A 17,343-nucleotide genomic window follows, 5' to 3' on the forward strand; every position below is an offset into this window, starting at 1 on the left:
CTCGAGATCGTCTTCAGTCCTGTCCAGAGGTGACTCTGGAGACAAACCGCTCCCCCTCCTCGGGCTGCGTCCCCTCTCTGCTTCGCCGTCCCCTGGGGACTTCTGCTTGGTTTCTGCTGTAGAGAGGTGGTTTTGCTGGGTGCGGGACGGGGCCGCCAATCTCGGGAACGGTGGTAACGAGGACGTGCGAGCATCAGGCGCTTGGCTGCGGTATTGCCGGGCTGTGTGCATGCAGGTCCCCGCTGCTCCTCAGAGAACCCTTCCTCAGACCTTCCCCAGCCAGTTCGGTCCCACGGTCGGTCGGTCGTTTGAACAGAGATTAATTACTTTGCCGGGCTGTGATGGCTATTCAAACCTGAGCCCTCGAGGGAAGGAGTTTTTTAAAGCAGTCGAGCCTCACGATTGAATTTGAGCTCTTGTCTTTCCATTTGGACAAGCGAACGAATTGCCGCTGGCTCGTGGCGAGCTCTGCTGCGGGCAGGGAGGTGGCAGCTGGAGGTGGGCAGGTGGAGAGGGGAGATGTGCGAAGCGGAGTACCCAACCTCCCCCTTGGACCGCTGCAATGGCCAGCCCCAGCGTCTTGAGATGAGTCTGGTCACCTCCTTCCACCCCAGAGAGATTTCGTCTGCAGCTGGTCCTTTCCTTTCCAAAGCCCAGCGAAGAGACTTCGCGCTCCCGCCCTCCCGTCTCTGCTGCCACGTGGTTGTTCATTGTTCTCCAGCCTTCCATCGGGCACCAGTTGCTTTGCATTTCCAATAAGGGGAAATTGGTGGCATCTCAGGATTAAATAGCCCCCGTGGGTTGTGAAATTTAAGCCCCTTGAGTGTTAAAATGCTGCTTCGACTCAAGCCTGCCTGCCTGTTATTAGCCGTAGACGGCGCTGAAGAATGAGACTTGCTGTCCTCTTCCCTCCTTCTGCAGCCACTTGACCTGCCCGCATCTGCCTGGCGGTGAACGCACCTCTGTAAATGCCGGCCCTCCCTCGCGCGCGAGGCCACGGGCGAGCTGCCGTCACCGCTGGCACGAAGCCGCCCCGCCGTGCCGCTGCCAGCGGGGTCCTCGGGCCAGCGAGGAATGCACCCGCAGCCGTTCCGATGGTAAAGTATTTTCCCCCTGTTAAAAATGAGCGTTGAAACTCGAATTTCCCCAACCCAAATCTCATTTCCTTATTACTATTTAGAAGAAAATTACGACTTCTGTAAATTCTCTTACACAGTTGGTATGGTTTTTAGCTGCTACACTGCTAACAGTCTTGAGCAAAGCATGGCCGTGGCTCTCCAGTGTGATAAATTGGCACCGGTTTTTAGGTCCTCTATTAACTTTGTTCCCGAGTAATCAAATTAAAGTAATCTTCTCTTATAGCATGGTAGAACTTGCACATACAGCTATTTTTTATGGTAGTTGTAGTTCCTAAGGTAAGTTAAAGTTATTTCATTTGTTACTTATCTTTGGAATGACGGTCGTGACGAATGGCTGGTGTAATTTCTTTCCTTAGTAGATGGATATAAAGTGAAGATATTACATGGGCTTCTCACTGAATTCATAAATTTTTCGATTGGGAACATTGAGTTAGATGCATTTAACTTGTCAAGAAGATAGAGAATTGTTTTCTGATCTTGTTGGTGCCATAAAGTGAAACTCGGTTGACGAACTTTATGTCGGCAGCTTTTTGTGCTGTGCGGTTTAGATAGGAGGAAAGATAATAATAATAATATTAATAATAATAATAATCTGAGAGGCAAAGATTGCTTTTTGGCATTGCCTTTCCTGCCCCACGAGTGGGCCGTGGGTGACGGTGGGGGATCTCGTGGGGAGCACGGAGGGGTTGATCCCCCGAGCCATCGCCCCTCAGAGCGGGGACCACAGCCGCCGGCCGCTCTGTGTGCCGGGCACAGTGAGCCGTGAGCCGGCACGGTGGGGCCTGAGGGATGTCTTCGTATAGAAAGCAAAGAGCAAAATGTTGTCTGAGCATCTTTCCAGGCAGTATCTGGTTTAGCATCGTGTCCGTTGGTTGAGGAGGATAGCCATGTTTGGTTTGGAGCCCAGGTCACGCGAAGAGATGAGCCTTCGCTGTCCGTGGGCTGGCGGGTACGGATGGGAGCGGCAGACAGCGAAGCGCCTTGGCGTGGAGCTGCAGAGCGACGTCTTGAGCAATGCCAGCGGCGGTGCCGGGACCAGACCCCTCCCCCGAATCCCGGGCTGGCTCCCTGCTCTCCGGACTGGCTCCTCTCCTCGTTTGCCAAGGTACTAGTGGATGCACTCAGCACGGAGCTGCGGGTGCGGATCCAGCCTCTCCCACGCTATTAATTACTGTTTGGGTTCTTCTGGCTTGGTTTTGAGCCAGGCGGCATCCGTGCGAGGTCCGTGAGGTTTGCTGATGTGCGCCTTTTTGCTGCACGAAGTGAAGTTTTATTTAGCATGATGTTAATTGGGTGTTGCCCTTCAAAATGCATCGTGTGATCCTTTGAGTTCGCGAGATGGGTGAGGAAGGAGCGACTCTGTTGAAATGCAGAACGGGCGCTTGTGGCTCCCCCCCTGCCTCCACAGTGCTCATAGACTTTGGTTTGTCAGAGGGAAGGAAAACTTGGCTGCGGATTTTGCCAGCTATAGGGAAAATATTTTGATACGAGCTCGTGAGTCATGGCAGATAAAAGGGAGGAATCCTGAGCGCTGGAGCTGCCTGTGTGTTCCCCAGCGGCAGAGGCTGAGGCTGAAACTGGGGGTTGCAGAGCAGCTGGGGGGACCCGGGGAGATGCAGCTCCGCGTCGCTCCCCCTTCCCTTCCCCGCGAGTGGGGCTGCGGCGTCTGCCGTGCATCGCGCCGCGCCGTCTGCATCCACGTGAGCAGCTCTCCGTCGTCACCCGGTACAGACAGAGTGCTTCCCTGGGCAAAGGCACAGCGCGGATGCGCTCCCTGGAGGGGACGGGGGACCCCCTGCGGTCCCCTCCCGCGTGGGTACAGGCGTTGGGCTCAGCAACCGGCCGCTCAGTTCCTCTGTGGCCACACGTCACCGGGGAACTGAAGGGGACTGCAGCGGGACGGGCGACCGGCAAAGGGCATCGGCCGCAGTACGGCCGCGGGGATCGCTCCCGGCAGCGCCGGTGCGGGGATGCTCCGCCGCAGCTCGGGAGGAGCGTCAGGGGAAGGGGCTCCGCCGCTGACAGCGCTTCTGTGCCGCTCTGTCTTATTTTGAAAGAGCAGGCGGCGTGGAATAACGCCAGTGAGCGGCTTTATTTCCCTCTTGGAAGTGATGGGCTGCTGCTGAGCCGTCGCGTTCCTTTTAGGGCCCGTTTTCCAGTTTGCCGTGTGTGAGCGTCCCGGCGGTGTGGGCAGGACTGCGGGCTCGTGGGATACGTGTTTGTGCGTTTTATTTTAATTTCTTCCCCCAAGAGGTGGGTTTCCTTTGAACCCCGAAAGGCTAACCAGGCTGCTTGCTGAAAATTGTTGAAGTTTGCATGTTTTGCAGTGCTCCCGAAGTGATTGCGTGTCTGAACTCCAGTAAAACTTGGTATTTTTATCCCGTTGTGCTCCAAACCGGCTGGAGACTGGGTCTTCTTACCCAGGCTGGAGAACAGATTGGCATGACGCGAAATCAGAATTTATGATGGGTGGAGGGAGGAGCCGGTGAGGTGCTGTGGGCATCGCTGTTCACGTAGCTCGTTAGGAAAGGTTCTGGGAAGAAGAGGGAGGCGCGGGGGCAGCGGCTTGTTAATGCTGGGTGGGATGTTGGGGAGGTGCTGGTGTGCGGGAGAGCGGCAGAGTGCCGCGGTGACGGTGTGCGAGGGCTGCTGAACAACCAGAAAGGAAATCCCACGACCATGGCAATGCTATAGTGACTCCGTCTCGGGAGTATTGACCGACTCCTTTCCCGGAGAGAGCGGGAAAGGGTGCTGGGCGGGCGGGGAGGCTGCGGAGCACAACTCCCCCCGCTTTTGTTCTTGATGTGCTAGTTTTTAAGCTGTGTTGGTGTAAGCTATTTACTGTTCACCTTTCATTTGTTGGGCAGCTAGTTCAGAAAAGGTGATTTTTTTTTTTTGCATTTTCCCTGTGCTGCTGGATGATGACCGTCACAAAAATGAGCTGCGTGTCTTGTGAGACGGTTGCAGGAAAAGCGGCTCTTGGAATAAACACAATACGTATGTGTAAATCTGAAGCAGTTCAGTAGAGGAGGAAAGGGAGGAAGGGCGATCGCGTGCAAAGCAGGTAGTACGCATCTCCTAATGTGTCCCTTAAAGATGGTATCTGCTGCATGGGGAAAAGCAAACGCGTCCGCACCTGTGCACGCACACGTAGCGCCACTTATTTCCTTCAGTACAGAATTCTGAATATTAATGTGAAACCATATCGGTGTGCTAGTTATGTGGTGACGTGCAAATGAATAGAGTACTTGGGTCTCATAGTGACTGTTTGTTCAGTATAATTGCAGCTTTAAACAAATTCGGTGGCCAGAAAGCTGTAAAACGTTTGCAGGCGAGAGCATGCTTTTAATATTCATCTTTAAGTGTCACCGAGTGACATCTAAGACTAACTGGGCAGAGATGGGTGCCAGGCAAAACAGCGAGCGGGGAGTCTCGCTTGCTCATTTGTGTTCTAGATGTAAGTCTTAAATTAGTTGGAGATTTTAAAACGGCTTTTTAAATGCCAGGCACAGAAGAGGCGGAATTGATATTAATATTAATAGGCTTAAAAAGATATTTAGTGAAATATTTTGTGTAATTTCATTTTCTTCATAATCAGGTCGCAAAAGTATTGCCTGACCAGGGGGCTCCGAGACCCCGGTTGCGCAGTGCCCCCGGTACGCCTTGCTGTGCCGAGCGCCCAGTCCTCCCTTGCTTTCACCGGGATGAGCCACGCCAGACGGCGGTACTGGCACTGGCGCGCCTCGCCTGTCCCTGGCTCGTCGTACGTGAAAGCGCCCGTAGAGGCACAGGCGCCCTGTCGGTCCCGCTGGTTTTGGGGCAGGGGGGCTTGCTTCCTTGAGAGCGGGCAGTCCCGTGGCCGGGAGAGTTCCTCCAAGCAAAGCAGGACTCGGAAGAAGTAAGAGCAGTATCCTGCAGATATAAATAAAACGAGGACAGATGCGGGAGGAGGAGGAGGAGATGGGAGAAACTGAAATATTAATGAAGATATAAAGCACTGCACCTACACCGAGAGCACTCTGATGTTCTTGCTCATCTATTCGTGTTGAGCTAGCTGGAGCTTTAAATTTTAAAGCCTGGGTGGAGAAGAGGGGCAAGGTTAGGCGGCTCGTTAGAGTGCTGGAGTTGCGCTGGCAGACAGCTTAATCGCTCCACGAGGGAAGAAGCCTTCGGCACCGGGGCTTTGGCCATAGCCGTGTGCCCGAGCCTTGGCTGCTAAGCATCAGCCTCTTGTCCCCGAGTGCTGCGGCTCTGATGCGGCTCCGCCTGGGCGGAGGATGGGGCTCGTGGATGGGACACCTCTGCTGCCGCAAGCCCGTCCATGCCGGGGCCCGTCCACGCCACGGTGGCGAGGGCAGGACGCCCCGATGGGAAAGGGGCAGAGCTCATCGGGCTCCAAAGTGTTGAGGAGACAGAATACGTTAGTGGTGGTGGGGTGAGCGCTGAAACGGCGTCCGCCCGGGTGGTGCGATGGTCCATGGGCTTGTGAGGCAAAACCACCATTTGAGGTCTTCTGCGGCGCGTGCTGTGGGGGAGCTGCCCGGTGGGGGTGTGGGGCTGCGGGAGCCCCCGCGCGGGGACCGCACCGCGGGGGGCACCGGGGAGGATGCTCTTCGGCAGGAGATGTCGGGGCGTGAGGGATGCGCTGGCGCTTCTGCCAGAGCCGCTGCAGGTACCTTTCAACTCTGCTTTCTGCACGTCCTCCTCTTTTCAGCAAGGAGTTTGCCTCCACCTACAGGAAGCAGAAAGCAAGAAAAAAAAAGCCCCCGTAATCACACCATACCATCTGTTAGTCCTCATCTCTCAGAGAAGCTCCGTAAAGCCTCTCGTCAGTCTCCAGTGCTGCGTAAAGCGCTCAGATGCGCCCCTGAAAGGTGCTGTGGCAGTCTGAAGGCTTCTTACCCATTAGACAGGTTTTAATTCACCTTTCCTTGTAACCCAGGACTCGCAAAGGAAACGCAGAAAAGCTGACAAGCTGGTAATTGAATTTTGGTTGGCATTAGCAAGGCCTCCGCTGGGGTTCATGGTTGAAAGACAAAGCAGATATTTCCGAGGAGAGCAGTGATGGTGCTGGAAGGTTTTGGAAAACAGCAGCTTTGGGGAGAGCGGAGCGTTGCGCGTGGTCCGGCGGGAGCCATCGGCAGGCGAGCGGTGCGGGAGCGGGCTCCGTCCGCGCAGGGGGAAGAGGGTCGGGGTCGGTCATTGGCATCTGTCACCCTGGGCAGGCTGGCGGGGCCCTCAGACGAGAGAATGTGCCAGAAACCTCTTTTCTCATAGAAACGATGACCGGAGGGGAAGGTGGCCCCTCTCCTGTCTGTCCTGGCGGCAGTGCTGACGGCGCTGAGCCGGACCCGGGGACGCCATGGCGCCTGCCGGTGCCGCGCCACGCTATTTACGGTTCTGTTTCCCCTTTCTCTGCACGCGGACGCAGAAGCAGCACGAGGAAGCGCGGGCGACTGCGCCGTGGCGTCTGCCGGGAGCCTCTCGGTTCCCGTTCCGTTCCCGCAGCGGTGAGCGGCCGTTCGGGCACACGCCCGGTGTTCCCATGGGAATGTCGGGATGGTTATTCAACATCACGGGGGATATTGACAAGTCCTCTGGACAGAGGGGTGGTAGGACATAGTGGGCTGAAGTGCTTGGCAACTTTGACATCTTGGTGGGACGGCCAAAAGCAAAAGCTCTCGGTAGGACGTTGTGGATAGGCACCATCGTTGGTCCTGCTCTTCCAGGTCTTTGTGCCGGTGCTCTGTGGCCGCTGGGAGCCCGAGCGAGGAGGGGTGGGACGGCGGGGAGGGGGTGCCCGCCGTAGCCCCACTGAAGGAGCGAGTGACGTCTCGGGCATCGCCGTCCATCTGTTCCCGCTGTCAGGTCCACAAGTGACACCGTCCACCCGGTGTCCCGCTGCTGGAGTGCTGTGTCCGTCTGTCGGGCGGGTGGCGCAGTGTCTGGGGGATGGCTGGGCAAAAGAAGCTCCAGCCTCCTGTTTTATGTACCGGCTACCTGACAGAGAAGCGGCGTGATGACCTTTATCTTTATGAGCTGTGAGAATTAAGGAGTTCTGTATTTTAGTTTAATTAAGCAATAAGGCGTAACAGATGGTGCTTTTCTGGGTGATTATTGACTGTCTCTGGTTTGACTGAGAAGTGCAGTAACATCGCGGCCGTGAGCGTATTGTGATTTGAGATATTTGAGATCTCGGAGAACATGTGTCTGTAGCTAGATATCTGTCGTCAGTCGTGCCATCAACCGGGCGTCTGCGCCTCTCGGCGTCCCGCAGTGGGTGCCAGCGCTTTCAGTCCTGTTTGGCCGCGGTGTGTGGGTGATGCCGCACGAGCTGCCGGCTCAGCCCCCGCACGGACCAGCCGAGTCATCCGCTTCCCCATCCCCTTCACCCGCAACGCTTGGGTGTGACATTCCATGGGGGAAATAACCGCGTTGGATTAACTGCCCCGAGCGAGGCGAGTCTTCCATGTGCTCTTCTAATAAAACGGACAAATAAATTACCCTAGAATTTCCAAAATGATACAGATGCAGGTAACCCCCCCCAGTTCTCAGCATTTAGGAACACGCTGCCGTCGGAATTCCCAGCCTGAGGAGATGGCCTTGCTCCCAGCACGGCGAGGGGAGCCCCCGACAGCCAAACCGGCAGTTTGGCACTCTTTGTGGATCAGGTACACCCACAGCGTTGAAGATTGTGTTATTCCCAAATCTGCATACCTCACCCGGGTCAGACGTGAAAGATTCATCCGCGTACGGTGGGAACTGGGACTTGGGAAAGCAGAAGAGCTCAATTCGTAGCAGGTTGATTTACCGTTTGATATGTCTTTTTTTCCAACTATGTGTCGTGGTTTGGGCTGGGCTGGCCACTAAACTGGGAACTTGGCATGGAATTTTCTCTGGTAGGTGTTTCTCTGCACACTCGCAGCTGCCGTATTTGCTGCAGAGGACGGTAAAAAGCGGCAGAAGCGAGGAGGAGCATGGAATTGGTGGGCGGAACGTGGCCGGCCCGTGGCTCTCGGAGCAGGGTGCTGGCCGGTGAACGCCGGTTGTGGTTTCTCCCGCTGGCGGGTCGTAGCCGGCCCCTCTTCCTGTCCCCAACGCCACCAGAGATGCGCAGTGCTTCCAACCTGGCACTGAGCTCGCACTTGCCCATACTTTAGATCGCTGACTAATATGCCTCAATTTTTCTCATTAATGGAGTATTTGAAATGATCAAAATGAAAGAGATTCACTTACTGGCTGTAAAGTTGTTGTAAGGATGATGTATGAGGAGTTCTTGACACAGCTGTGGTCTTTTGGGAGAAAATCCCCCGCTTGTCGCAGTCTCCTGCTGTTACGGGGAGATCCGGGATCGCGCTGTAAATCGTGAAGATCAACAGTTGCGCCAGAGAGCTTTAAGTTTGGGTTTCGAAGGGCCTTTGTCCCTTCTTGACCTTTCTGCTTGTTTAATGAGCCGTTTCCTCGTTAGCCCTCGTCACGTGGTGGTCGCCGGCGGTGGGACGCGGTGTCCCATGCCGGGCTCCGTCCCCCGGCGCGCAGGGGGAGCGCTCCCCCCCTCCCCCGGGAGCTGCCGTTTTGGGTGCACATTTTGGAACCGCGCAACGCCATTAAAGCAGATTTTTGGTTGTAGATGAGTTGGCTTCACGCCATTTTCGGAGACAATGCCCCACTTAAATAGCCTGGATCGGGCTGAGAAGAGTAATTGCCGCTACGAAATAATTTTGCAATTACGGCTGTAATTAAGGGCAGTTTGTTAATGAAAGCGCTTGGTGAATAATGGCTGCGGGGCGCTGCGTCCTGCGGCGTCGCAGCAGAGGATGGGTGCGGGCGGTGGCGGTGGCTGGGGACTCGGTGACACAGCTGTCACGCTGGCGGGATGGATGCAGATACCCGCCGCTGCCGGTGATGAAGTGCCGTCATTAGCCTTCTGCCCGGGGGGAACCGGTCAGACAAGGAAAAATAAACTTAAAATATGACGGGGAGCGCTACTGCTTACAGCTGCTGAAGGGCCCTTCTTTCCCCGGCGCTGCTAATGTGCCATGCAGATGCCCTCACCCGGCTGAGTCACCGCTCAGCTCTGAGCCTCCCAATCCGTTTCTCAGAAATATGAGCTTATTCGGGCTGTGCTTTTGTAGCTTTACTCCTTCTGAGCTTGCTTTTCCGCATCCCGTTTTCCTTTGAGAACGCAAACCGGTACAGTTTTTTCCTTTGTGTAGGTTAAAAGCAAAGCCTTAGAAGGCGTTGCCGTGTTTGCGTGTTTTGGTGTCCGCGTAACTGGTGGCCGTGCAGCCTGGCCCGGCGCCTCCCTAGCTGAGCAGTCCGGGAGATGCTTCCGTCTCTTCAGGGCCAAGAGTCGATCTAACACAGCGCGGTAAAGCGCTGGAAGGGGAGGGCCGGGGACGGACGGTCGTCCATGGACTGGGGATGGCTATGCGGTAAATACGACACCTTCGGGAGCCTCCACCGTTCTTTCTGTGTGAGCCGAGACCTGGTTATCTATTACTCTTGGCTCTTTGTGGGGCTCCCGAGCAGATTTTCCAGCATGCGAGAAGGGTCGGGGCTGGGGGGGTCTCACGGTCCCCAGCACAGAGGTGGCTTTCCCGAGGACTCCGGGTAGCAGGTTGCTCTCCCGAGGTTCCAGTGTCCGGTTGGCAACAAGACAGCCAAATTCCCATGGGGTACCGCTTTAGGGACAGCTCTTGAAGTACTTCTGCCTGGGAGGTCCGGGTGGCCGCCTCTTCCTGCGGGGAGGAAAAGTGGGGGACCTTGTGGGGAGACGGGAACGGGACAGGTTTCGGGTGTCCCCAAGAGCAAAGCTGAAAGGGGGGCGCTTGGCTGGCGGGATGAGGTCCTTGGTGCCAGCGCGAAGCCTAACGGCACGCAGCGTGCCATTGAGTGTTTGCCCACGAGCTAGGAGGAGGAGCAGGGCTTTTCCCCGTTCCTTTGCTGCCCGGCAGTCTGGGCAGGAGAGGGCTTCCACGCCGAGAGCAGTCCTTCTGCAGGACAGGGACCTGCTTTCGCTGGTGGATTTTAGGGGAATGGAGCGACTGGGCAGCGCTTGAATGTCAGCCTCGGTATTTAAAGGCACCGGGCGCTGAAGAATCCTTTTCCCGACTGCATCGCTATAGAGCTCTGCCTTTTGTTTTAATCGGGTTTGCAAACGTACCGAAGAGGCGTGATTTACGCGGCCTGCTCACGTACGCACAGCAAGGTCCTTGGAACTGCTGAGGTGTTCCTCTGGCCACCAGCGGGAAGCGAAAGGACGCCGGCCCCGCAGGCTGCCTTTGCTCCAGCAGAGCCGGGAGCGGGGCTGGGGGGGAACCGTCCTGCCCTCCCCTCGGGGCCGCCTGCCGCCCGTGGGGCCGCGGGGAAACAGCCCGTCCGCCTCTCCACCCGCCTTCTCGAGGGTTTTGTGCATCTCCGTAATGAAGATGGATCGGGTTCGTCCTCACTGCCGGTTGCTCTATCAAAATAGTACTAATTACAGCGGTCGCACGTGTTGCGTGCCGCCATCTTCTTCCTTAAAGCTTAAAAGCACGTTTTGTACCACTTACAAAAGATAAAATTGAGGCAACTTCTCCCGTTCTATTTTTGGAAAAGTAGTTAGTAAAGGAGAAGGAAATTGATTTTGGTGTCAGAAAGGACATTTCTGACAGGAGCACACTTTGAAATGATTCAAGGCATCTGTTTCTGTTGCAGACACCCAGCGCAGCTAAAAGCTGTACCTAAATTAAACTGTTTAAGATGTCAGCTCTGGGTATGAATGCAATTTACATCCCGGTAGCACGGTTGGAATTTTTATCGTTTAATGAACTTTCTCGCTCGATTTACGAACAAAGTCTCTCCCACGGCAACTATTTTTGTAGCCCGTGTAGACGTGCAGGTGCGGCGTCGGCGCTGGCGGATGGATGGGGCAGGCTTGCGGGAGCTGCGGCGGGCAGTCGGAACCATGGCTGGCTTCGGGGGGCGATTTTGTCGCCCTTCTCTTATAATCTGGGTCGTCGGGCAGTTGAGCGTTGGGGAAGAGCTGTGCCACCTCTCTGAAGGTGGTCCCCCGTCCTCCGCCCTCTGCTGAGGGGCTGAGGAAAGCTGGCCTTTCAAGGGGAACCTTAAATTAATATGCAAGACTTGTAGAGCTCTACAATTAAAAGGTCTTTTACTTTGCCCACTTCAGAAGGGATCCGATGGTTTATTGCCGGAGCCTTGGCGCTGAGCCTGGCTGACCTTGGATCTGTGCCTTTTAAGTATCAGCAGGGTTTCTGGTGCGCCGTCGTGGCCTTTTGTGCCAAGAACAAGCCGCTATTGTGGCTACCGGCTTTGCGAAAGAACCCCTGATAGGAGGTGGATGTTGGGGAAGGCGGACACTTGCTTTTCCCTTTCACATGCGTCTCACGGTGCTTTTTGTGAGGTATTTGCGAATGTAGATGTTTTCTATTTAGATAGTTATCTTCTTAAGCTCTCCTCAATGGCTCTGTGCAGAGGAGTCCAGGGGAGCGCAGGCTGTGGTGGTCTCTTACAAGCCTGGAAATTCCGTGTCTGGTCGCTGCGGTGCCCTTGGCGTCTCCGGCTCTGACACACCTTTGGCAAACGGTCCAGCAAGGGCAGTGAAGCTGATCCCGTCCCCTCGAAAACAGCTCTCCCTGTTCCTGCTCCGCGTGCTTGAGTTACAGCCGGGGCTGTTAAAGCCAAGCGTTCTCTTTGCGTTGAAAATCCCAGCATATAATCTTAAAATGGGGCATTAAGCCCACCTCTGCTGTTTGGGGCATGTCCGGAGGATCGCACTAATGCGGTTGAGGTATTCCTTTGCCCAAAGTAAATTTTCACTCGGCTTGAGTCATCTGCTTGAAGGGGAGAATAAATATTAGACTGCTAACATAAGGAGCGTACTTAAGAGGTCACGGGTGACGTGTCATTATCATTTGTATTAGTTTATATTGGCTGAAAGGATGAAAGGGGAAACAAGAATATTGACTTATGTTACTTCATATTGAATTAGTGTCCCTTTGCAAAGGGCCTCTGGCTTAAGTTGTAGCCGTAAATAGTTTCCGTTCCAACAAGGATGGGGCGGTCTCGGGGCAGGGATGCGGTCCTCCCTTCCCACTGTGTCGTTCTGCCTTCCACCATCGCACTGAGTATCTTGGAATTTGTAAGACCTTGTGGTGCTGTAACTGAAGGGGAGTTTGTTGAAGCTCGGACTTCAAACAGTGGATTACCTTTTATCACATTATATAATGAATTATTGATCCACCGATTGTGAATATTTCAGCAAAGGCGTGCCGACAAAGGCTGCTGCTGGCAAATCCCACGCCTGCTCTGCCCTTCTCCTCCCTGCCGGCAGATGCGCAGAGGTCCTGCCACGCATAGAATCATCGAATGGTTTGGGTTGGAAGGGATCCTCAAGACCACCCACTGCCACCCCCTGCCCTGGGCAGGGACACCTCCCCCCAGCCCCGGTTGCTCCAAGCCCCGTCCAACCTGGCCTTGAACACCTCCAGGGATGGGGCAGCCATAGCTTCTCGGGGCAACCTGCCCCAGGGGCTCACCACCCACACAGCAAAGAATTTCTTCCTGATATCTCATCTAAATCTCTCCTCTTCCAGTTTAAAACCATTCTCCCTCGTCCCATAGCTCCCCTCCCTGATCCATGTCCTCCCAGCAGAGGGGCTCCAGCCCTCCCAGCATCTCCGGGGCCTCCTCTGGCCCCGCTCCAAGAGCTCAAACCGCACGGGTCTCAGACCAGCGGCAGTTTGGTGTACGCCGTCCCCTCAGACACGGCCCCACATGCACAGCAGATCCTCAGCCACCCGTCAGGCTGTGACAGCTTTCCCTGAAATACAGCATCACTTTGTCACTGAGAAGGGAAAGATAAGATGGTCACACCGGGCAGCTGATGAAGACGTCAGTGGGCAAGGCGGCAGCGCGGAGGGGGAGACGTCTCCTCAGAACGGCGGCCTGGGTCAGTCCTAGAGCATCCTGGGGCTTTTCCTCCTTGTAAATGCAGCTTTTATCTGCGCTCGCTTATGTCAGAGGGACCATAATTTGTGCTTATTGAGTTGCTGACTTTGAGGCGACACCGGTGCAAACGTGTGCTATTCTAAATCTCGGCTTCGTTAGGTGCGTGTAGGTAAACGGCGCTCTTGAGGGACCATTTCCCATTTCTGCACACCTTTCCTGGGGGACTGAGGGAGCCGGCAGATGACTGGAGTGCACATTTCCATTGTCCTCCCTATAGCAATATGGAAGAAAGAGATAAAGCAAAAAAACATACGTATTTCTGGCTTAAAGCTGCCCAGACGAGGTGTTCAGGAGCTGTTTGCACTGAAACTAAGATGTACCGTGCATGCAAGAAGAGTTCTGGCGTCTGCTCCCCATCTGCAAATGCAGAAGATGGTATCGCTGGAAACAGAAAGGATTTCAGGTCTTTGAGATGAGTTTCTGATTGTTTTGCTTCGTGCGTGCTCCACAGGTCTTCGGCGCACCAGTGCGGTGCTGGGACCGTCGTTGGCATTCCGGCAGCACGGTGCTCGCTGCATCGATCGATGGCGGCCGCGGCCCTGCCCGCCGTATTGACAGACAGCTTCAATAGTTCTCATTTTAAGAAGTGCAGCATGGATAATTAAGCAATGCACTCCGCAAGTTGGTGATCAGCTTCTTGTGGAGGACCAATAATGAATAAAAAGTACATTAACTAAATTAAACTCACAGCGCCTGTAGGTCTGTAACTGTAGAGTTGCCTTTATGAAATTCATTACAGTTTATAAGGGTCCTGTTAATCAAAAGACTCCTGCGGAAAACATTCTGGGGTTTAAAGTTTATTTTAATGCTGTATTGTTTAGAACAGAGAGGTTGTCAGTCGCGGCTGTTCTGACGGAATACTTAACCGTGCTCTGACTCTGGGCCCATCGGATGGGGAGGGATTGAACCAAACAGTTGGATGCTCTCGCCCTCCTCCCCCGAGTCTGCACAACGAGAGTTTATGCCCTCTCCTAATGCAGTCTCCTCTTCGAACGCAAGTGCTGTGCTTAGTTGTGTGTTTCGTGCGAGGGAAGCGGTACCCCGGGGACTGTCCCAGCGCCTGCGAGCCCACAGATGCGTGTGTGCCACCACACGGGTGCTCCCCGGTGCGCGCCCTGTGGGTATTCCAGCTCTGCCAAACGGCAGAAATTCATCCCGTGCTCGATGGATGTACAGTTATCTGGTGGTTTATTTAGATTTCTTTCTCCAGAGCGCTGAGTTTGCGTTGCTTTCTGCACATTAAGTATAGAAGTTGGGTCGCTTGCTTGGACCGAGCAGGGCCGGGGCATGCGTGTGCTTCCCTGAGCGACGGGGTGCTGAGCCCCGGCGCTGGGTTTCAGGCGTTCGTCGTCTTCACGCTTGGGAAAACAGGTGGATAATTCTGAAACATCTTTTAAAAAAAGCACATGAAGCGGTTGAGGTGCGGGAGATGATGAACCGACGCAGAAGGTGTGCCTAGGTGTTCGTGCGGTTTCGTAGCCGACGGGCGCAGGGGCACGTGCCCCCTCTGGCAGCTTCGCCGCTGCTCTGGGTGCACGGCCCCTGCTCGGCTCCTGCCCGCCTCCCGGTGATGCTGCGTGATGATAATCCCACGCAGACGCGTGCTTGCCGTGACCCTCTCGGTGCCCTGGAAGCTCGTTATCTGCAGACCTCTCGGCCGAGCAGATGCTCTTCTTGCTGTCCAGATGCAGAAATGTTTTCGACCAACCGGACCGTACTGCAGAATCCGTGTTTGCTCTCCCAACTTCTCTCTGTGAGAGGCTGCCAACTGCAGACTTGGATGGGAGCCATTTATTTGGAGCGCAGTCAATCTTCCCTTAAAGAAAACCACCAGTGAATTAGCTTTTGCATAGTGTTTCAATCAAAGCATTTGATCCTTGTTTCTGCGAGATAATCCTAAGAACTTCTTATTTGGAGAATAGAAGACCGTGATGGATTTAATTCATAAAGGGAAGCAGCCGTAAGGAATGTAAATGTAAGAGGCTGATAAGGTAGGATTTCCTCGTTGCTATGACAACCCCTGGGTCATGAGCCTGAGAAAATATAAAGTAAGTCCTGGAGCTGTGAAGATGATTATAAAATTTAACTGTCATTCTTCATTTGGAGTTGATGGCAAACATTATTTACTTAAGTTTATCTGCAGGCAGGCGAGGATCCTTTCTTCCCTCTTTAAATCGGAGGCTTGGATCACGGGTGAGCGCGTTGCGCGCGTCCGACATCACAAAGCGAACCTGCTAGTTGTTATTCCGACCGGGCCGTTCGCACGCAGCGTCCCCGCCGATCCGGGCGGTCTCCTGGAGGAAGCGGAGGTGTTATCCGGCGTATCCCTTCCGAAAGCATCCCTGGCGGCACAGGGGGGCTCCCCCGCCCCGGGGATGCCCTTATTCCTGCTTTCTTCCCCCGCAGTCCAGCTTTTGGCTTCCGTAGGGGCAGGAACGCACAAACCCAGTGACGGGCGAAGGAGCCGTCGGCGGCGTCCACCATCGCCTCACCTGCGGAGGGTTGGGCTGCTTCGGTGCTGGCGTCCTCCAGTTTGAAACCGGCAGATGATTCCTCTTCCAGCCCGTAAACGTTTCGTGGGGGTGAGGGCTGAAAGAGCGGTCGCAGCTGGAATGGAAGAAAGCATCCAATATTTCCTGCGGAGCTGCTGAGGTTGCCGGGATGAACCGCGCCGGGACCTGGGCATCGTCGGGGTGTGCGGCAGTGGCGGAACAGCCTCGTGCCGGCTTGGCCCCGATACGCCGCTGCTGCGTAAACGCAGATGGGTTTTGTAAAAGCGTGTCTCAGAGCTCTCCTCCAGGTGGAAACCGCGGACTCCCTGGCTTTCAAAAGGACCTTCTACGCGTACAGCGAGGGTTTCCAGCGTTTCTGGTGTTGTATAATAAGAAAACCCCGTTTCTTATCACCGAGCAGTGGCGGTGTGTGTAGTTTGAGGACTGCCGGCCGTGCCCCTCCTCAGCGGCCTCTGGCCCTTTTGGGAAGGCGGGAGCAGTGCTGCAGGGAAACACAGAAAGTAATTTGTCCTCTACGTAGCATTAACCCTTCTACTGTTAGGATCGCCGCCTTCTTTCTGCCTTCCTTTTAAAAAGGAAGGAAAAACTCTTGCAATTACTTTAAGCGTGTTCCAGCTCCGGTGATGGAACATCCGACCCAAATGAGGAGCACTAAAAATCATCCAGAATCTCACTCTGAACTTTTTTTACTGCATTTGAAAGATTTTTCTATTGCTGCTCAGTCTTACTTGAGGTGATAAAACGTGAAGTCATTTGATGTTCACATAAACTAAATTCCTTTTAAGGCTTTTCACTGACTACCGGAGTTAACGCGATGCTATTTTTGAGGCCGGTCTTACAATTTCAGTTGGGAAACTCTTTCACCTTTGCGGCTTTCATCCTGAAATGAAGCTGGTGCGGGCGAGCCAGCGAGTTCTGGTAAAGAGCAGAGTTTATGGCCGTTGCTAAAGAGAAAGTAGCTCTTGTGGAAATGGAGCAGAGAATTATCACTGTACTAAGAAAACCAGAAATGATTATTACTTTTCCTACGACGGAAACTTTCTGAAGGCACGTGCCCGAGTGGAAATTGAAGCAACGTGAAGTTCTGCTCGGTGCCCTTTTTTTTTTTTTTTTGTATCAGCCCTCAATCTGCGTGACCCTGGGCACTGCCAACGCCGTCTCTCGCTGCGCACATTGGAAGGAGCGGGATTTGTTTAACCACTGATTTTGTTCATTATCCTGATGCACTCAGGTGAGAGTGTGAGCATCTCTAAGGAGTGAAGGAAGGTCTGGGCAACGGCCGGGCGAGGAGGTGGCGGCGCTCACGCCGTATCGCCGTTGCTTTGGGGTTTCCTGCTGCCTCTGCTCCGTGCTGCCAGCGGGACGCGGTCAGGGCTGCCGGTGCGGGATGCCATTGCTCAGCTGTGCTGGCCTGGGGCTGCCTCGCTCCATCCGTGCCCGGGCCCTGCAGCGAGAAGGGCCGGGAGCGGGTTCTGAATGCGATGGAAACCTGTGCAGGTGTCCTCCTCGACCTGGGAGCCGGTGTTGTGCCCTGCAAGGCCACGCGTGCGCCGCAGGACTGGGCATGGGTGGTCAGAAAGTTATGGTAGCTTTTTGAGAGGAGGTTTTTTTTCTAGTTTTGTACCGCCCGCATCTTGCCCTTTTCAAGATAGTATTTTTGTTACTGTGCCATGAAA

At 54.6% G+C, this 17,343-nt stretch overlaps 1 protein-coding gene across 1 annotated transcript in view; it reads left to right on the plus strand.

Moving 5' to 3' along the window:
* The first annotated feature begins 6,501 nt into the window (after positions 1-6,501).
* CADM1 (cell adhesion molecule 1) overlaps positions 6,502-17,343 on the plus strand; it is an 86,191-nt gene continuing 75,349 nt past the window's right edge. The window contains exon 1 of the mRNA XM_009895932.1: positions 6,502-6,649. Within this exon, the coding sequence (XP_009894234.1) occupies positions 6,502-6,649 (148 nt within the window). The remainder of the gene's footprint in view (positions 6,650-17,343) is intronic.

The sequence above is a fragment of the Charadrius vociferus genome, unplaced genomic scaffold, assembly GCF_000708025.1.
Source record: "Charadrius vociferus isolate BGI_N301 unplaced genomic scaffold, ASM70802v2 scaffold172, whole genome shotgun sequence".
In the NCBI taxonomy this organism is placed as follows: domain Eukaryota; kingdom Metazoa; phylum Chordata; class Aves; order Charadriiformes; family Charadriidae; genus Charadrius; species Charadrius vociferus.